We start from the raw sequence: 20,046 nt of genomic DNA on the forward strand, positions 1-20,046 counted from the left end.
CTAGGTACCTAGTGGAGGACTAACTGACCCTCCTGCTAGATAGGGGTCCAGCTAGGTACCTAGTGGAGGACTAACTGACCCTCCTGCTAGATAGGGGTACAGCTAGGTACCTAGTGGAGGACTAACTGACCCTCCTGCTAGATAGGGGTCCATACCTAGGTACCTAGTGGAGGACTAACTGACCCTCCTGCTAGATAGGGGTCCAGCTAGGTACCTAGGCACCTAGCTGTGACCAAAGATAGGGATCCAGCTCCCCAAGAAGGTTGATCATCCTGGAACATGACTCAGTTCCTTTTCTCAACACCATGTCGATGATGTCACGTGCCTTCTCTGCCCTCTCAGCTATCACCTTTACTGACTCCATTTCCTCCTGGTTGATGACTGTGTGTTGCAGGAGTCCGTCCAGCAGACCTTCCAGGACAGGTCCTGACACTCGTCTCACAAACTCTGTCCGTACAGAACGCAGCTGCTGCTCTGTAGAACCAGTCAGACTGCTCTCAGCCGGACGCCCTGCCCCTAACACAGCACCTGAGAGAGGCAGGTTACAAAATAACTACATTTGTTCATTCACATTTCAGACATTTAGAAACAGACGTCTTTCAGAGTGACCTACAGTAAAAGTCTTCATTGTATGGTTAATCTTTGCATTAAGAACACATTCTGTAACAATAACAACCTGCATCAATGAACACATCACACCACTACTGTTTCATTCATATTTAGGGTCGGTTTTCACAGACGTAGAAAAAGATGCTGGGGCATTCAGAACCAGGCTAATCTACATCACGTCCTGGAGGAGATGTCATTGGGGAATTCAGAACCAGGCTAATCTACATCACGTCCTGGAGGAGATGTCATTGGGGAATTCAGAACCAGGCTAATCTACATCACGTCCTGGAGGAGATGTCATTCAGAACCAGGCTAATCTACATCACGTCCTGGAGGAGATGTCATTGGGGCATTCAGAACCAGGCTAATCTACATCAAGTCCTGGAGGAGATGTCATTGGGGCATTCAGAACCAGGCTAATCTACATCAAGTCCTGGAGGAGATGTCATTGATCTTGAAGACAGCCTTTTATAATCAGGACTAGTCCAACAGTAAACCATGTCGACTGGCACTCAAGCCATTGGTTTGTACAGTGCATTTGGAAAGTATTCAGACCCCTTGACTTTTTCCACATTTTGTTACGTTACAGCCTTATTTTAAAATGGATTAACTACATGTTTTTCCTCATCAATCTACACACAATACCCCATAATGACAAAGCGAAAACAGGTTTTTGTAAATGTTTACAAATGTATTAAAAATAAAGACAGAAATACCTTATTTACATAAGTATTCAGACCCTTTGCTATGAGACTCGAAATTGAGCTCAGGTGCATCCTGTTTCCATTGATCATCCTTGAGATGTTTCTACAACTTGATTGGAGTCCACCTGTGGTAAATTCAATTGATTGGACATGATTTGGAAAGGCACACACCTGTCTATATAAGGTCCCACAGTTGACAGTGCATGTCAGAGCAAAAACCAAGCAATGAGGTCGAAGGATTATGTCAAGGCCCAGATCTGGGGAAGGGTACCGAAAAAGTTATGCAGGATTGAAGGTCCCCAAGAACACAGTGGCCTCCATCATTCTTAAATGGAAGAAGTTCGGAACCACCAAGACTCTTCCTAGAGCTGGCCGCCCGGCCAAACTGAGAAATCGGGGGAGAAGGGCCTTGGTCAGGGAGGTGACCAAGAACCAGATGGTCACTCTGAAAGAGCTCCAGAGCTCCTCTGTGGAGATGGGAGAACCTTCCAGAAGGACAACCATCTCTGCAGCACTCCACCAATCAGGCCTTTATGGTAGAGTGGCCAGACGGAAGCCACTCCTCAGTAAAAGGCACATGACAGCCCGCTTGGAGTTTGCCAAAAGGCACCTAAAGGACTCTCAGACCATGAGAAACAAGATTCTCTGGTCTGATGAAACAAAGATTGAACTCTTTGGCCTGAATGCCAAGCGTCACATCTGGAAGAACCCTGGCACCATCCCTACGGTGAAGCATGGTGGTGGCAGCATCATACTGTGGGGATGTTTTTCAGCAGCAGGGACTAGGAGACTAGTCAGGATCGAGGGAAAGATGAACTCAGCAAAGTACAGAGATCCTTAATGAAAACCTGGTCTAGAGCGCTCAGGACCTCAGACTGGGGCGAAGGTTCACCTTCCAACGGGACAACTACCCTAAGGTCATAGACAAGACAACGCAGGAGTGGCTTCGGGACAAGTCTCTGAATTTCCTTGAGTGGCCCAACCAGAGCCCGGACTTGAACCCGATCTAACATCTCTGGAGAGACCTGAAAATAGCTGTGCAGCGACGCTCCCCATCCAACCTGACAGAGCTTCTGCAGAGAAGAATCGGAGAAACTCCCCAAATACAGGTGTGCCAAGCTTGTAGCGTCATACCCAAGAAGAATCGAGGCTGTAATCGCTGCCAAAAGGTGCTTCAACAAAGTACTGAGTAAAGGGTCTGAATACTTATGTAAATGTGATATTTCATTATTTATTTAGTTTTTATAAATTTGCTTTTTTTTGCTTTGTCATTATGGGGTATTGTGGGTAGATTGATGAGGGGGAAAAAACGATTTAATCCATTTTATAATAAGGCTTTAACGAAACAAAATGTGGAAAAAGTCAAGGGGTCTGAATACTTTCTGAATGCACTGTAACTCATGTTTACTTACTTGTTGAATGGGTGGCAGTGATGTATTCATCTGAAAGATAAACAAAATTAGGTTATATCACTCTAAATAGCATCTGTTACAAAAGTACAAAGTTATGATTGACATATGCTCCTACCTTGTGATACCACTTCTTTCCATGCAATCCTCTCATCATCACCCAATAACTCCATCTCAATGTCAACCCCTGTCATTTTCAAAACCGCCTTGAAAAAGCTTGGTGTGGAGTCTCTATGTATGAGATGAATATTCTGGAGAGAGATGGAGAGAGCGAGAGAGAGATTGCTTGCAATGTAAACATATGTTTCCCATGCCAATAAAGCCATTTGAATTGAGAGCCATCGAGCGAGAGAGAGCAATGGATAGAAATGTGACTTAAATGTCAGATTCATGTTCTTAGTCTACTAAAACTGTACCTGTGGATTGATGTAGGTAGAACAGGGAATGTTCAGTCTGAAGAAACTATTCAGTTTGAAGGCCTGCTCTGGTCTTGTGATGAGAACCCTTGAAGACCCTTGAGACTTTTCCTGTTGTTCCACAGCCTGCAAACGAGGCATGAAATACACAGCCAGTCAATGTATAGTCTTATTCAAACATTATTCAGAAAACTAGCAACAAACTATTATCTTCATGTTATGAGTGTCAACATAAACCGTACCACTGCTTAGTTAAGGTCACCTCTAAAAGAATGGTACCTCACCTGTATTTGGCTGGGGTTACTGGGGAACAGGTATAGGCGTGGAATTAGTGTTTCCTTTTTCACTGTCAGATAGAGCATCAGCTCACAGTGGACATCTATGTTCCACGAAAAGATATAGCTCAGTATAACAGAGATAAGTGAGAACTTGGGATGGAGAATCTTAGCATGGAATCTGGTGACCTCATGCACTTCCTCAACAGACACTCCATGTTCCTCTACATGAAAAATCTTCATCTCATTCCTCAGGGAATCGTTGGTCCCTGAACAACACAATAAAAAGGAGACAGAAAGACAAATATTGTATTATTCATCCAACTAAAACACAAAGAATATGCGGTACCAGATCACAGTAAACTCAAACTCCCAGAATATTCATTCATTCATTCAGGAAGTGAAACTCAGTTACATGGAAATGTCTTTCTGAATACTATGTCTATATGGTTTTACCTAAACAGACAAAGTGTGGCAGATGAACTTCCTCCAGTTCACCTAACTCCATAGTGATGTCCAGCAATGGACCACCTTGTCCGTACTGCATGTCTTTCAGAAGTTGACTGTAGGGTTCCCAGTTCCTGAAGTGATACTTCAGAATGACATCTCTCTCACACACCCAGCGGAGCCCAGACACTGTGCACTCATAACGCCCTTTGGGTGTCCTGTGCCTGAGGGCAACAACAAGATATGGTAGAGAGGGTCAATCGTCAAATGGAGAGGTTGGATTAGAAGCCTATTCCCAAAGGTAATGGGGAAATACACTAGCAAGCGGAATGAAATGTTAAAAGTAGTTATTTTACCTGAACATTGTCACTCCCTGGACAGTGGAAGTCAAGGGTTCAATCTGAAGCCAGTGTGTGGAGTCCTGAACAAGGACAAGCATGTCAGTTATACATATGGGGCCAGTTTCCTGGACACAGATTGAGTCTAGTGCTGGACTTAAAGCATGATCAATGGAAGTTTCAATAGAAAGTTCTTTAAGGTCCAGGACTAGGCTTAATCTGTGTCCGGGAAACTGGGCCATTAACCAAAGTAACTAATCTAATGTATTTATTCAATGTTACATGGAATGCTGGTGATTTATCCAATTAAACTGTCTAATGACAAAATATGACAACAGCTAAAATCCTGCATTCCTACAAGCAGAACACAGGACTGTCTATATCCCAGTATGAATGGTTGGTCAGTACACACCTGGCTTTCAGACTGTGTTTATATTACTAAAGCAGAACACAGGACTGTCTATATCCCAGTATGAATGGTTGGTCAGTACACACCTGGCTTTCAGACTGTGTATATATTACTAAAGCAGAACACAGGACTGTCTATATCCCAGTATGAATGGTTGGTCAGTACACACCTGGCTTTCAGACTGTGCCTGACTCCTGAAGGTATGTAAAAGTGAGAATTGACATTATGACTTACCTCAACATGGTCACAAGTCTTACAGCTCTGAGGAATCCCTGAAGTCAAAAGTAGTTATTTAAAATGGACAATCTCATGTAATAATGAATTAATAATTATTAAATAGACTTGTAATAAAAATGTATATAAGTGAGCAACAGTCTCATTAGCACACATTAGTGTTATATTAATGAATGTTTGTGGAAGCAGGAAACAACATGGTTCTGGTCCATGTTTTGGAGATGTTGGGGCCTGATTTCTGGTAGATCCCAGGATGAGAGCTTAAAGGTAGAGTCAGCTAAATGATGTTGTACGAGCAGCACCGCAGATATTGTGATGAGCAAGATGCCTGACTTCTCTCTCACACAGTATCTGCCCATGTGCACGGGTTCTCTTCACTCTTACAGCGTGGTAGCCACGGGACCAAAACAGAGGAGTTTAGCATCGCGCTCCAACACTCTTAGTTGTTGTAGAAGTTTACCCACTATGATGTTTACTTTGTGCATCTACATCATATTGCTGACTCTACCTTTAAGTTTGTTTTGACCAAATAGATCATGATTGTGTTCCTTGCCTGGGACTCAAGAACGCTTTAATCGTATTTTGATTTTAAAACAATTATCAGTTAACACTCACATATCTGGTCTCTGGTGTTCTCAGGTCCAGGCTTGATACAACACTCTCCACCATGGTCTCTGCTGTTGGGAAAGCAGATGGATAGACTGTGATTAAACTAAATACAACTTATAAAGGCTTTATATAGCATACATACAGTCTTCATAAGCAATACAAAGGGTGTATAAAGGGTGACAGAACAGCTCCCTATGTAGGGTGCATTGCCAAATGTGACATAACACTATGTCAACTTCTAAATGTGGTCTCATGTAGTTCAGTTGGTAGAGCATGGTGCTTTGAATGTTAGGGTTATGGGTTCGATTCCCTTGGGGGACCAGTAAAAAAAATATATATATATGAAAAATATATGCCCTCACATTACATTTACATTTTAGTCATTTAGCAGACGCTCTTATCCAGAGCGACTTACAGTTTAAAATAATTTTTTTTATTTTCCATACTGGCCCCCTGTGGGAATCGAACCCACAACCTTGGCGTTGCAAACGCCATGCTCTACCAACTGAGCTACATCCCTGCTGGCCATTCCCTCCCCTACCCTGGGCCAATTGTGCGCCGCCCTATTGGTCTCCCGGTCGCGGCCGGCTACGACAGAGCCTGGATTCGAACCAGGATCTCTAATGGCACAGCTAGCACTGCGATGCAGCGCCTTAGACCACTGCGCCACTCGGGCTCACTACTTTAAGTCACTCTGGATAAAAGTGTCTGCTAAATGACGTAAATGTGACATAACCCTCTATGATAAAGTCAATACTGATGGTGACATTACAGGTGACATTGCTTACCTTGAGGAAAGCCCCTAGATATGTGATGTTCCAGGCACCATGAGTTACATACCCTGCCAGACAAGCACACACTTTCTAAAACCCTGCTCTGGTGACACACACATTGAGTGGCTGGTGTTCCAGGTTTATATGTGCTGAGTGCAATTGGCCTGGGAACGAGGTTAGTCATGTAGTTTCAGCCATATTGAAATAACATTATGAACATGACAAAACACACCACTACTACTAATCTAACTGTCTGTAGGTCCAACAGAACACATTAAAACACACCACTACTACTAATCTAACTGTCTGTAGGTCCAACAGAACACATTAAAACACACCACTACTACTAATCTAACTGTCTGTAGGTCCAACAGAACACATTAAAACACACCACTACTACTAATCTAATTGTCTGTAGGTCCAACAGAACACATTAAAACACACCACTACCACTAATCTAACTGTCTGTAGGTCCAACAGAACACATTAAAACACACCACTACTACTAATCTAACTGTAGGAATGATTCCAGAGGAAAACACATGATAAAACATTGCTATGACTCACCTTTGAATGTGTTGGTCATCTATCTGACACAGGGTCATTGAGAAGGAGGAAACCCAAAACCCAGGATAGAGGGGTTCAGTGAATGTGGTGTGTTCTGTGTAAAGGTGTGTCAGTGTACCAGAGGAGGACACACTATAGAAGGACAGAGTACCAGCTGGCCAGTCCAGATACACTCCAACTCTGTTAGGAACAGTATCAGGGATGGATCTTCTGCTACGGACTCCCGCATGGTAAAAGAGATAACCACTGTCATAGCAGACTAAACTCCAGGACTTCCTATTGGCTCCAATCCAACTGTCCTCCTTCTCTCCCTTCCTCTTCATTCCTTTGTACACCACACCAATGTTAGCCATGGCACCATCCCGCTCCACCTCCCAGTAATAACGAGATCCAGATAAGCCTTCTCTGCAGAGAACTTGGGGACCAAAGTAAAATCTGTCTGGATGGTCTTCAGAATGCTGCTCCTCTTCCAAAAATGTCACCTTCCTATTCCCCTCAGACAGCATCAGGTTTTGGTTTGCTGTATTTGGGTCCAGGGTGAGATGACAGGCATCTGTAGACAAAAGGAGAGTTTAATCAAACCACATCTTCATATAAAATGTAGTTTTTGTAGGTACAGAACAAGTATTGATTAGTTACTATGTTACCATAGTTTTGAATATGTAGTTAATTAGGATTGAAGAGACTTACATTTCCTCAGCCCTGGGTTCAGCCTGAACTCTCCACCATGATCCACACTGTAGGAGAAACAGGTTATTGACTGACAAAGACTTAATAAAGCAGTCAACATTTAAACCATATTGTTGTGTTCTGGTGCACTATCCAAGTTCATTACTAGAGACATACAGGTATTCTATCCTACCTACTGCATACAGAACAGAGTACAATTCATTACTAGAGACATACAGGTATTCTATCCTACCTACTGGCATACAGAACAGAGTACAATTCATTACTAGAGACATACAGGTATTCTATCCTACCTACTGCATACAGAACAGAGTACAATTCATTACTAGAGACATACAGGTATTCTATCCTACCTACTGCATACAGAACAGAGTACAATTCATTACTAGAGACATACAGGTATTCTATCCTACCTACTGCATACAGAACAGAGTACAATTCATTACTAGAGACATACAGGTATTCTATCCTACCTACTGAATACAGAACAGAGTACAATTCATTACTAGAGACATACAGGTATTCTATCCTACCTACTGCATACAGAACAGAGTACAATTCATTACTAGAGACATACAGGAATTCTATCCTACATACTGCATACAGAACAATTCATTACTAGAGACATACAGGTATTCTATCCTACCTACTGCATACAGAACAGAGTACAATTCATTACTAGAGACATACAGGTATTCTATCCTACCTACTGCATACAGAACAGAGTACAATTCATTACTAGAGACATACAGGTATTCTATCCTACCTACTGCATACAGAACAGAGTACAATTCATTACTAGAGACATACAGGTATTCTATCCTACCTACTGCATACAGAACGGAGTACAATTCCAACAGGATATCAGAGATGCAGAAGAAGAGTATTCATGTGATGATGATGTATGCTGTGTTGGAGTGCTAAGCCTGCTGGGTAAACTTCCCCTGTATTCTACCATCATGTCCTCATGTTACTGAACCTACTACACTACATAGGACACAACCACTGCTCACACTATTAGGACATCTATTCTGACTTACTTCAGCTTCATCAGTTTATCTGTGGGATCCACCAGAGCAGCTGAAAGCAGTCCCCCTGCAGAGTCTCCTGGGTGATTGTAGCTCAGGTCCAGCTCTTTCAGGTGGGAGGGGTTTGACCTCAGAGCTGAAGACAGAGCAGCACAGCCCTCCTCTGTGACCAGACAGCCAGACAGCCTACAGAGAGACACAACAGCTGTCTATGTTGATGGACTGGTGTCAATCATCTTGTAGGACACCCATATATTTGTCCATGACACAAACATTGTGATGAAACATCAGATGTTCAGAGTATTTGTTTTACTAAGCTGAGTACCGACCTGACTGAAACAGCTGTACTTACCCCAGTGTGTGTAGTTTACAGTCTGGATCCTCCAGTCCAGCAGACAGCAGTGTAACTCAGCTCAGTACCGACCTGACTGAAACAGCTGTACTTACCCCAGTGTGTGTAGTTTACAGTCTGGATCCTCCAGTCCAGCAGAGGGCAGTGTAACTCAGCTCAGTACCGACCTGACTGAAACAGCTGTACTTACCCCAGTGTGTGTAGTTTACAGTCTGGATCCTCCAGTCCAGCAGAGGGCAGTGTAACTCAGCTCAGTACCGACCTGACTGAAACAGCTGTACATACCCCAGTGTGTGTAGTTTACAGTCTGGATCCTCCAGTCCAGCAGACAGCTGTGTAACTCCTGTGTCCTGCAGGTCATTGTCTCTCAGCTCCAGTTGTTTCAGTTGTGAGTTGGGTGAACTCAGGACTGAGGCCAGATCTGAACAGCAACCCTCTGTCAGACCACACTGACCTAGACTAGAGGGCAGAAGAGCACATGATTAACAAATGTCTAAAACATCCACATAATAAGTCATACTGAAGAAAGTTAACTCACACTAGTGTCTGTATGTTGCAGAGTGGACTGGTTAGTCCAACACAGAGCAGCTCCACTCCTCTGTCTCCCAGGTCATTGTATCTGAGGTCCATTTCTGTCAGGGGGGAGTTTGGTGTCTGCAGAGCTGAAGCCAGAGTCCCACAGGATTCATATGTGAGTTTACAGCCAGACAGTCTGGAGAGAGGAAATATGTCGATACACTGTTAAATATGCAAAGCTTTAAGAATAATGAGATACATTAAGACAATAACAGAAGGACACATGATTAACCAATGTTAAAAACATACTAACTCACTCAAGATATTTACCTTAGTTTGATATATTCATCACATTTTACAGTGGCAAGAAAAAGTATGTGAACCCTTTGGAATTACCTTGATTTCTGCATAAATAGGTCATAAAAATTGATCTGATCTTCATCTAAGTCTCAACAATAGAAAAACACAGTGTGCTTAAACTAATGACACACAAACAATTATACGTTTTCATGTCTTTATTGAACACACCGTGTAAACATTCACAGTGCAGGGTGGGAAAAGTATGTGAACCCTCCTTTGGCAGCAATAAACTCAACCAACCGTTTTCTGTAGTTGCGGATCAGACCTGACTGGGCCAGGAGGTCAGGACTCTGACTGGGCCAGGAGGTCAGGACTCTGACTGGGCCAGGAGGTCAGGACTCTGACTGGGCCAGGAGGTCAGGACTCTGACTGGGCCACTCCAGAATGGGTATTTTCTTCTGTTGAAGCCATTCTGTTGTTGATTTACTTCTGTGTTTTGGGTCGTTGTCCTGTTGCATCACCCAACTTCTGTTGAGCTTAAATTGGCAGACAGATAGCCTTACATCTTCCTGCAAAATGTCTTCATAAACTTGGGAATCCATTTTTCCGTCGATGATAGCAAGCTGTCCAGGCCCTGAGGCAGCAAAGCAGCCCCAAACCATGACGCTCCCTCCACCATACTTTACAGTTGGGATGAGGTTTTGATGTTGGTGTGCTGTGCCTTTTTTTCTCCACACATAGTGTTGTGTTCCTTCCTTCCTTCCAAACAACTCCACTTTAGTTTCATCTGTCCACACAATATTTTGCCAGTAGCGCAGTGGAACATCCAGGTGCTCTTTTGCGAACTTCAGACGTGCAGCAATGGTTTTTTTTGGACAGCAGTGGCTTCTTCCGTGGTGTCCTCCCATGAACACCATTCTTGTTTAGTGTTTTACGTATTGTAGACTCGTCAACAGAGATGTTAGCATGTTCCAGAGATTTCTGTCTTTAGCTGACAAGACACTCTAGGATTCTTCTTAACCTCATTGAGCATTCTGCGCTGTGCTCTTGCCATCATCTTTGCAGGACGGACGCTCCTAGGGAGACTAGCAACAGTGCTGAACTTTCTCCATTTATAGACAATTTGTTTTACTGTGGACTGATGAACATCAAGGCTTTTAGAGATACATTTGTAACCCTTTCCAGCTTTATGAAGTCAACAATTCTTAATCTTAGGTCTTCTGAGATGTATTTTGTTCGAGGCATGGTTCACATCAGGCAGTGCAGCATCTTGTGAATAGCGTACTCACATTCTGTGAGTGTTTTTTATAGGGCAGCTCTAACCAACATCTCCAATCTCGTCTCATTGATTGGACTCCAGGTTAGCTGACTCCTGACTCCAATTAGCTTTTGGAGAAGTCATTAGCCTACGGGTTCACATACTTTTTCTTGCCACTGTGTGTGTGTGTATATATATATCTTTCTATATCTTTACCAAGATGTTCAAATAATGTTAAAAACATAGACATACATAATTCTGTATTTAAACACTCACAGTGGATACTGAAGATAGTTAACTCACACTAGTGTCTGTATGTTGCAGAGTGGACTGGTTAGTCCAACACAGAGCAGCTCCACTCCTCTGTCTCCCAGGTCATTGTAGCGGAGGACCAGTTCTCTCAGGGGGGAGTTTGGTGTCTGCAGAGCTGAAGCCAGAGTCTCACAGGATTCATATGTGAGTTTACAGCCAGCCAGTCTGGAGAGAGGAGATATAGTGATACACTGTTAAATATGCAAAGCTTTAAGAATAATGAGATGCATTAAGACAATAACAGAAGGACACATGATTAACCAATGTTAAAAACATACTAAAATCACTCAAGATATTTACCTTAGTTTTATATATTTATCACATTTTATAGATCTTTCTGCATATTTACCAAGATGTTCAAATAATGTTAAAAACATAAACATACTAACAGCATACAGTGCCTTGCAAAAGTATTCATCCCCCTTGGCGTTTTTCCTATTTTGTTGCATTACAACCTGTAATTTAAATGGATTTTTATTTGGATTTCATGTAATGTACATACACAAAATAGTCCAAATTGGTGAAGTGAAATTCTAAAAAATAAATAACAGAAAAGTGGTGCGTGCATATGTATTCACCCCCTTTGCTATGAAGCCCCTAAATAAGATCTGGTGCAACCAATTACCTTCAGAAGTCACATAATTAGTTAAATAAAGTCCACCTGTGTGCAATCTAAGTGTCACATGATCTTAGTATATATATATATATATATATATATATATATATATATATATATATATATATACACCCACACACACACCTGTTCTGAAAGACCCCAGAGTCTGCAACACCACTATGCAAGGGGCACCACCAAGCAAGCGGCACCATGAAGACCAAGGAGCTCTCCAAACAGGTCAAGGACAAAGTTGTGGAGAACTACAGATCAGGGTTGGGTTATAAAAAAATATCAGAAACTTTGAACATCCCACGGAGCACCATTAAATCTATTATTAGAAAATTGAAAGAATATGGCATCACAACAATCCTGCCAAGAGAGGGCCGCCCACCAAAACTCACAGACCAGGCAAGGAGGGCATTAATCAGAGAGGCAACTAAGAGACCAAGGGTAACCCTGAAGGAGCTGCAAAGCTCCACAGCGGAGATTGGAGTATCTGTCCATAGGACCACTTTAAGCCGTACACTCCACAGAGCTGGGCTTTACGGAAGAGTGGGCAAAAAAAAGCCATTGCTTAAAGAAAAAAATAAGCAAACATGTTTGGTGTTCGCCAAAAGGCATGTGGGAGACTCCCCAAACATATGGAAGAAGGTACTCTGGTCAGATGAGACTAAAATTGAGCTTTTTGGCCATCAAGGAAAACGCTATGTCTGGCGCAAACCCAACACCTCTCATCACCCCGAGAACACCATCCCCACAGTGAAGCATGGTGGTGGCAGCATCATGCTGTGGGGATGTTTTTCCATCGGCAGGGACAGGGAAACTGGTCAGAATTGAAGGAATGATGGATGGCGCTAAATACAGGGAAATTCTTGAGGGAAACCTGTTTCAGTCTTCCAGAGATTTGAGACTGGGACGGAGGTTCACCTTCCAGCAGGACAATGACCCTAAGCATACTGCTAAATCAACACTCGAGTGGTTTAAGGGGAAACATTAAAATGTCTTGGAATGGCCTAGTCAAACCCCAGACCTAAATCCAATTGAGAATCTGTGGTATGACTTAAAGATTGCTGTACACCAGCGGAACCCATCCAACTTGAAGGAGCTGGAGCAGTTTTGCCTTGAAGAATGGGCAAAAATCCCAGTGGCTAGATGTGCCAAGCTTATAGAGACATACCCCAAGAGACTTGCAGCTGTAATTGCTGCAAAAGGTGTCTCTACAAAGTATTGACTTTGGGGGGGTGAATAGTTATGCATGCTCAAGTGTTCCGTTTTTTTGTCTTATTTCTTGTTTGTTTCACAAAAAAAATTATTTTGCATCTTCAAAGTGGTAGGCATGTTGTGTAAATCAAATGATACAAACCCCAAAAAAATAATTTCGCAAGCCACTGTACATAACAAATAAACTCACAGTGGATACTGAAGATAGTTAACTCACACAAGTGTCTGTATGTTGGTTAGTCCAACACAGAGCAGCTCCACTCCGCTGTCTCCCAGGTCATTGTAGCTGAGGTCCAGTTCTCTCAGGGGGGAGTTTGGGGTCTGCAGAGCTGAGGCCAGAGTCTCACAGGATTCATATGTGAGTTTACAGCCAGACAGTCTGGAGAGAGGAGATCATCTGTTAGATATACAAATTCTTCAGAATAATGATAATGTATACATCAACTCAATAACAGAACTTACAGTGCTCTCTTGCAGGTTTTCACTACCGGCAGCAACCTCTGATAACCTTCCTCTGATGTGGTGTATGTCTTCAGGTCAAACTCCTCCAGCACCTCCTCTGACATCAGTAACAGGTAGGCCAGGGCTGAACATTGTTGAGGTTCTAGCTCGGTTTCTGAAAGAGTTCCTGATCGCAGGGAGGTTTGCATGTCTTCAACTAGAGAGTTGGCACCAAGTTCATTCAGACAGTGGAACAAGTTGATGATCCTTTCTGGTGAACGTTCCTCCTCTATCTTGTCTGAAATGTACCTGACTGTTTCCTCAACTGTTTCCTCATTGCTCTGTGTTGTACTTCCTGTCTGTGTCAGAAGGCCTCGTAACAGATTCTGATTGGACTCCAGTGAGAGACCCAGAAGGAAGCGGAGGAACAGGTCCAGGTGTCCATTCTCACTCTTCAAGGCCTGGTCCACTGCTCTCCTGTATAAGTCAGACAACAGGATTGGCTCCTCCTCTTCCTCCTCATCCTTCTCTTCTTCATCATCATCCTTCTCTTCATAGTCATCATCCTCATCATCATCCTTCTCCTCATCATCCTTCTCCTCATCATCCTTCTCCTCATCATCATCCTTCTCCTCATCATCCTTCTCCTCCTCATCATCATCATCCTTCTCATCATCATCATCATCATCCTTCTCCTCATCATCCTCCTTCTCCTCCTCATCATCATCATCCTTCTCCTCCTCATCATCATCATCCTTCTCTTCATCATCATCATCATCCTTCTCTTCTTCATCATCATCCTTCTCTTCATAGTCATCCTTCTCCTCATCATCATCCTTCTCCTCATCATCCTCATCCTTCTCTTCATCATCATCATCCTTCTCTTCTTCATCATCATCCTTCTCCTCCTCATCATCATCATCATCCTTCTCTTCATCATCATCATCCTTCTCTTCATAGTCATCATCCTCATCATCATCCTTCTCCTCATCATCCTCATCATCATCCTTCTCCTCATCTTCATCATAGTCATCATCTTCGTCATCATTCTTCTCCTCGTCATCATCATCACTAGTGACTGCTTTGGGGGGGAAAACATTTTCCTTCTTGTCCAGACATGATTCTAAAGCATGCACTGCTGCTAGAAACTCCTGAATGCTCAGATGCACAAAGCTGTAGACCTTCTCTTGGTTCAGCCCAGATTCTTCTTTAAAGATCTCTGTACACAATGCTGAGTACTCTGATGCCTCTGTGACATCAAGGCCACACTCTCTCAGGTCCTCCTCATAGAAGATCAGGTTGCCCTTCTGCAGCTGTTGGAAAGCCAGCTTTGCCAGTTTCAGGATCATCTCTTTGTCTGACTGAGACAGTTCCTTTGGGTTTGTCTCTGTGGCTTTGTTGTACTTTCTGTTCTTCACAATGATTTGGATGAGCGTGAAGTGTGAGTACATCTGGGTCAGAGTTTTGAGGACTTCATCCTTCTCTGTCTCTTTCAGCATCATCTCAAGGACAGTGGCTGATATCCAACAGAAGACTGGCATGTGGCACATGATGTGGAGGCTCCTTGATGTCTTCATGTGTTTGATGATTTCATTGGCCAGATTCTGATCTGTGATTTTCTTCCTGAAGTACTCCTCCTTCTGTGGATCATTGAACCCTCGTACCTCTGTCACCTGGTCAACACACTCAGGAGGGATCTGATTGGCTGCTGCAGGTCGTGTGGTTATCCAGAGGAGAGCAGAGGGAAGCAGATTCCCCTTGATGAGGTTTGTCAGCAGCACGTCCACTGAGGTTGGCTTCGTGACATCACAGCACCTCTCATTGTTTTTGAAGTCTAGAGGAAGTCGACACTCATCCAGACCATCAAAAATGAAAACAGTTTTGGTTTCACCATCTTCAATGTTGTCAATCTCTTTCAGCTCTGAGAAGTAGTGGGAAAGAAGTTGCATCAGACTGTATTGGTCCTTTTTCAGGTTCAGATCACGGAAAGGAAGAGGAAACATGAAATGAACGTCCTGATTTGCTTTTCCCTCTGCCCAGTCAAGGATGACCTTCTGCACAGAGACTGTTTTTCCAATGCCAGCGATTCCTTTTGTCAGCACAGTTCTGATAGGTTTGTCTTGTCCAGCTAAAGGCTTGAAGATGTCGTTGCATTTGATTGGTGTCTCTTGTGCGGTTTGTTTCTTGGATGCCATCTCTATCTGTCTCACCTCATGTTCATTATTGACCGCTCCACTTCCACCCTCTGTGATGTAGAGCTCTGTGTAGACGTCCTTTAACAGACTTTGGTTTCCATGGTGTCCAATTCCTTCAGATATGTGTTGATACTTGTGTTTCAGTTTAGCCTTAATGTCTTGTTGGACTGTCAGAAGAGTTTGACCTGTAGGAAAAACATGAGATTTGATATTAATACCATAAAACTAGAAGATTAACTTTTGAAAGTTAAAACCGATCAACATGATCTAATATTAAAGCAGTAATTTGATCAATAGAGAAAGATGTAAGGTGTGGACGGGAGGGCTGTTGTAACTCCCAGTCTTACTCCTCATACCCAGAGGGTTGTGTGTGAACATTACAGCACCCTCGCTGACAATCCCCTCCATCGTCTCAACTGGATCCTGAACGTTTTCATAGTCCAACTGGTAGTCAGAGCTTTTCATCTGTTGTTCAGACATTTTGCCAAGTCTCAGAGTTTCCTGGCTGGGTGTAGGTGACTCTGCTCTGGGCTTCTGGACACTTTCAACAAAACAGGGAGACAGATCACTTCATCAATACTGCATCAATATCACATCAATATCTGCATAGCTGAACTCAAGTCCTGATGTTTCTTTGAAATGAGGGGCTGCTGTTCTGAAGCCTTTTCCAGATTGCAAAAAATCTGAAGCATGTATGGGATTCTCTACTTTACACACAGTCTCTACTCTACTCATTCACTGTATGGGATTCTCTACTTTACACAGTCTCTACTCTACTCATTCACTGTATGGGATTCTCTACTTTACGTAGTCTCTACTCTACTCATTCACTGTATGGGATTCTCTACTTTACACAGTCTCTACTCTACTCATTCATTGCCCAGAGAACAGACTACTCTGGCCATTTCAGTGATGAATGGAGAATGGTACTTGTTTAATAAAGCTACATCAATCAATGTCTGCAAGATCACATCCTGATAGTATTCTACAGAACCCAATATAATAGCATAGTATAAAGTTACTGGAAGACAAAAAACACCACATTTCTTATGAGATTTTAAGATGACTGTGCGAATGGTCAAATTTCTCTCTCATGTGGCCAAAACCCAACAGAGTGCCACTAGGCAAAATATGTGCTGTGATTGAAACAAAACACAGGTATGCTGCAGTTTGTTAACATCATCTGCTCTACAATTCACTCACTGTACTTCATTCAAAACACAAAACAGCACTGTACAAAACTCAACTGATTGAGATCAAATGGTTGACTTGCAGAGATGCTTCATGGACGTTTCACAGGTAAAACTTGAAGAATTTCCAAGACCGGCCTGATTGAAACAGCAAATTTGTCGGCAAACTTTCCAAAATGTCGACAAAACAAAATACGCGGTGGGATCTTTTGTGTTTGTAAAATGTATTATGCGAAAAATGGCGATGGAAACGCATGTATCTGCAAATATTGATATAATAACCATCATATGGAAGTAAAGTTGGAGTCACGAGATGACATGGTGTGTGGTCCTCCCACTACGACTCAGGAAAGCATGTCGTTTATTAGGCTACAGATGAAATAAGTTCTGATGAACTTCACAGGGTGGTGAAAGTGCACGGTGACAAGCTTGATGCTCCTTTCAATAAATATCCAGGGTCTTATTCTGGTGACATGTGGGTTCTGTCATCATTACAATCCAGATGATGATCTATGGGGTTATAATGATGACAGAACCCTGCGAGTTTGTATTTTGAATTTCATGGTCGCACATTGAGATTCATGGTTGCAAGTACGGTTCCTCTTCAAGCTTCTTCCTGAGATTTGATTGATGGAACAATCTGGCCAATGGTTGCAACAATAGGCAGCTGTGGTTTTGGCTGATTGGTCAGGAGTAAAAAGGTCATGCCCCCAAAGCTGCTGAAACCATTTTTTTTCACATGCGAATCTCTTTCTACAACAGGGGGGCGGAAGGGCGGAGGAAGAGGGCGGTTACCTTCTTTTGAAGCTACAGTTTGCAATTTATTTCTGTATGTTTAAAAAATATATATACACTGCTCAAAAAAATTAAGGGAACACTAAAATAACACATCCTAGATCTGAATGAATGAAATAATCTTATTAAATACTTTTTTCTTTACATAGTTGAATGTGCTGACAACAAAATCACACAAAAATTATCAATGGAAATCAAATTTATCAACCCATGGAGGTCTGGATTTGGAGTCACCCTCAAAATTAAAGTGGAAAACCACACTACAGGCTGATCCAACTTTGATGTAATGTCCTTAAAACAAGTCAAAATGAGGCTCAGTAGTGTGTGTGGCCTCCACGTGCCTGTATGACCTCCCCTACAAAGCCTGGGCATGCTCCTGATGAGGTGGCGGATGGTCTCCTGAGGGATCTCCTCCCAGACCTGAACTAAAGCATCCGCCAACTCCTGGACAGTCTGTGGTGCAACGTGGCGTTGGTGGATGGAACGAGACATGATGTCCCAGATGTGCTCAATTGGATTCAGGTCTGGGGAACGGGCGGGCCAGTCCATAGCATCAATGCCTTCCTCTTGCAGGAACTGCTGACACACTCCAGCCACATGAGGTCTAGCATTGTCTTGCATTAGGAGGAACCCAGGGCCAACCGCACCAGCATATGTCTCACAAGGGGTCTGAGGATCTCATCTCGGTACCTAATGGCAGTCAGGCTACCTCTGGCGAGCACATGGAGGGCTGTGCGGCCCCCCAAAGAAATGCCACCCCACACCATGACTGACCCACCACCAAAACGGTCATGCTGGAGGATGTTGCAGGCAGCAGAACGTTCTCCACGGCATCTCCAGACTCTGTCACGTCTGTCACATGCTCAGTGTGAACCTGCTTTCATCTGTGAAGAGCACAGGGCGCCAGTGGTGAATTTGCCAATCTTGGTGTTCTCTGGCAAATGCCAAACGTCCTGCACTGTGTTAGGCTGTAAGCACAACCCCCACCTGTGGACGTCAGGCCCTCATACCACCCTCATGGAGTCTGTTTCTGACCGTTTGAGCAGACATATGCACATTTGTGGCCTGCTGGAGGTCATTTTGCAGGGCTCTGGCAGTGCTCCTCCTTGCACAAAGGCGGAGGTAGCGGTCCTGCTGCTGGGTTGTTGCCCTCCTACGGCCTCCTCCACGTCTCCTGATGTACTGGCCTGTCTCCTGGTAGCGCCTCCATGCTCTGGACACTACGCTGACAGACACAGCAAACCTTCTTGCCACAGCTCGCATTGATGTGCCATCCTGGATGAGCTGCACTACCTGAGCCACTTGTGTGGGTTGTAGACTCCGTCTCATGCTACCACTAGAGTGAAAGCACCGCCAGCATTCAAAAGTGACCAAAACATCAGCCAGGAAGCATAGGAACTGAGAAGTGGTCTGTGGTCACCACCTGCAAAACCAGTCCTTTATTGTGGGTGTCTTGCTAATTGCCTATAATTTCCACCTGTTGTCTATTCCATTTGCACAACAGCATGTGAAATGTATTGTCAATCAGTGTTGCTTCCTAAGTGGACAGTTTGATTTCACAGAAGTGTGATTGACTTGGAGTTACATTGTGTTGTTTAAGTGTTCCCTTTATTTTTTTGAGCAGTGTATTACTAATTTTTTCTCCCCAATTTGGTAGTTACAGTCTTGTCCCATCGCTGCAACTCGGGAGAGGCGAAGGTCGAGGGCTGTGCGTCCTCCGAAACACAACCCAGCTGCACTGCTTCTTGACACAATGCCCTCTTAACCTGGAAGCCAGCTGGGTTAAGCGTACACCTGGCGACCGTGTCAGCGTGCATTGGGCCCGGCCCGCCACAGGAGTCGCTAGTGCGCAATGGGACAAGAACATCCCTGCTGGCCAAACCCTCCCCTAACCTGGACGACACTGGGACAATTGTGCGCCGCCCCATGGGTCTCCCGGTCGCGGCCGGCTGTGACAGAGCCTGGACTCATACCAGGATCTCTAGTGGAAGGCACAGCTAGCACTGCGATGCAGAGCCTTAGACCACTGCGCCACTCGGGAGGCCCCCTGGTCAAAGGATTTTTGGAAACACTTCTCTTAAATTAGTTGTATATCTTTCAAATAAGCATATTTACAACTGATCTCTTACCTCTTAGAACTGGTGTCTTGAGTCAGACTCTTTTTAGAGGCAGTGGCCCCCTCCTCTCTCTCAGAATACTTCCTCTTAGAGGCAGTGCCTCTCTCCTCTCTCGCCCCAGACAGACTCGTTTTAGAGGCAGTGGTCCCCTCCTCTCTCTCCCCAGAGAGACTCATTTTAGAGGCAGTGTTCCCCTCCTCTCTCTCCCCAGAGAGACTCATTTTA

The 20,046-nt window shown here is 43.7% G+C and overlaps 1 protein-coding gene and 1 long non-coding RNA gene across 2 annotated transcripts; both read right to left on the reverse strand.

Annotated features, from left to right (window-relative positions):
• Positions 1 to 142: 142 nt before the first annotated feature.
• On the reverse strand, positions 143 to 19,947 carry LOC121562232. Its single transcript, XM_045215260.1, has 17 exons — positions 19,834 to 19,947; positions 16,067 to 16,260; positions 14,511 to 15,904; positions 13,546 to 14,171; positions 13,435 to 13,462; positions 8,521 to 8,654; positions 7,481 to 7,527; positions 6,791 to 7,343; positions 5,457 to 5,518; positions 4,842 to 4,879; positions 4,217 to 4,281; positions 3,870 to 4,084; positions 3,423 to 3,682; positions 3,139 to 3,264; positions 2,841 to 2,973; positions 2,726 to 2,755; positions 143 to 528 (listed from the first exon to the last, which is right to left on the reverse strand). Exons 2-17 carry the CDS (start codon positions 16,197 to 16,199, stop codon positions 215 to 217), a joined length of 4,158 nt encoding a protein of 1,385 aa, XP_045071195.1. The 5' UTR covers positions 16,200 to 16,260; positions 19,834 to 19,947; the 3' UTR covers positions 143 to 214.
• On the reverse strand, positions 8,657 to 11,281 carry LOC123484701. The gene is made up of 3 exons (XR_006658648.1): positions 11,238 to 11,281; positions 9,146 to 9,319; positions 8,657 to 8,694 (listed from the first exon to the last, which is right to left on the reverse strand). It is a non-coding gene; the product is annotated as an uncharacterized LOC123484701 (long non-coding RNA).
• Positions 19,948 to 20,046: the final 99 nt, after the last annotated feature.

Source organism: Coregonus clupeaformis, unplaced genomic scaffold (assembly GCF_020615455.1).
Source record: "Coregonus clupeaformis isolate EN_2021a unplaced genomic scaffold, ASM2061545v1 scaf0411, whole genome shotgun sequence".
In the NCBI taxonomy this organism is placed as follows: domain Eukaryota; kingdom Metazoa; phylum Chordata; class Actinopteri; order Salmoniformes; family Salmonidae; genus Coregonus; species Coregonus clupeaformis.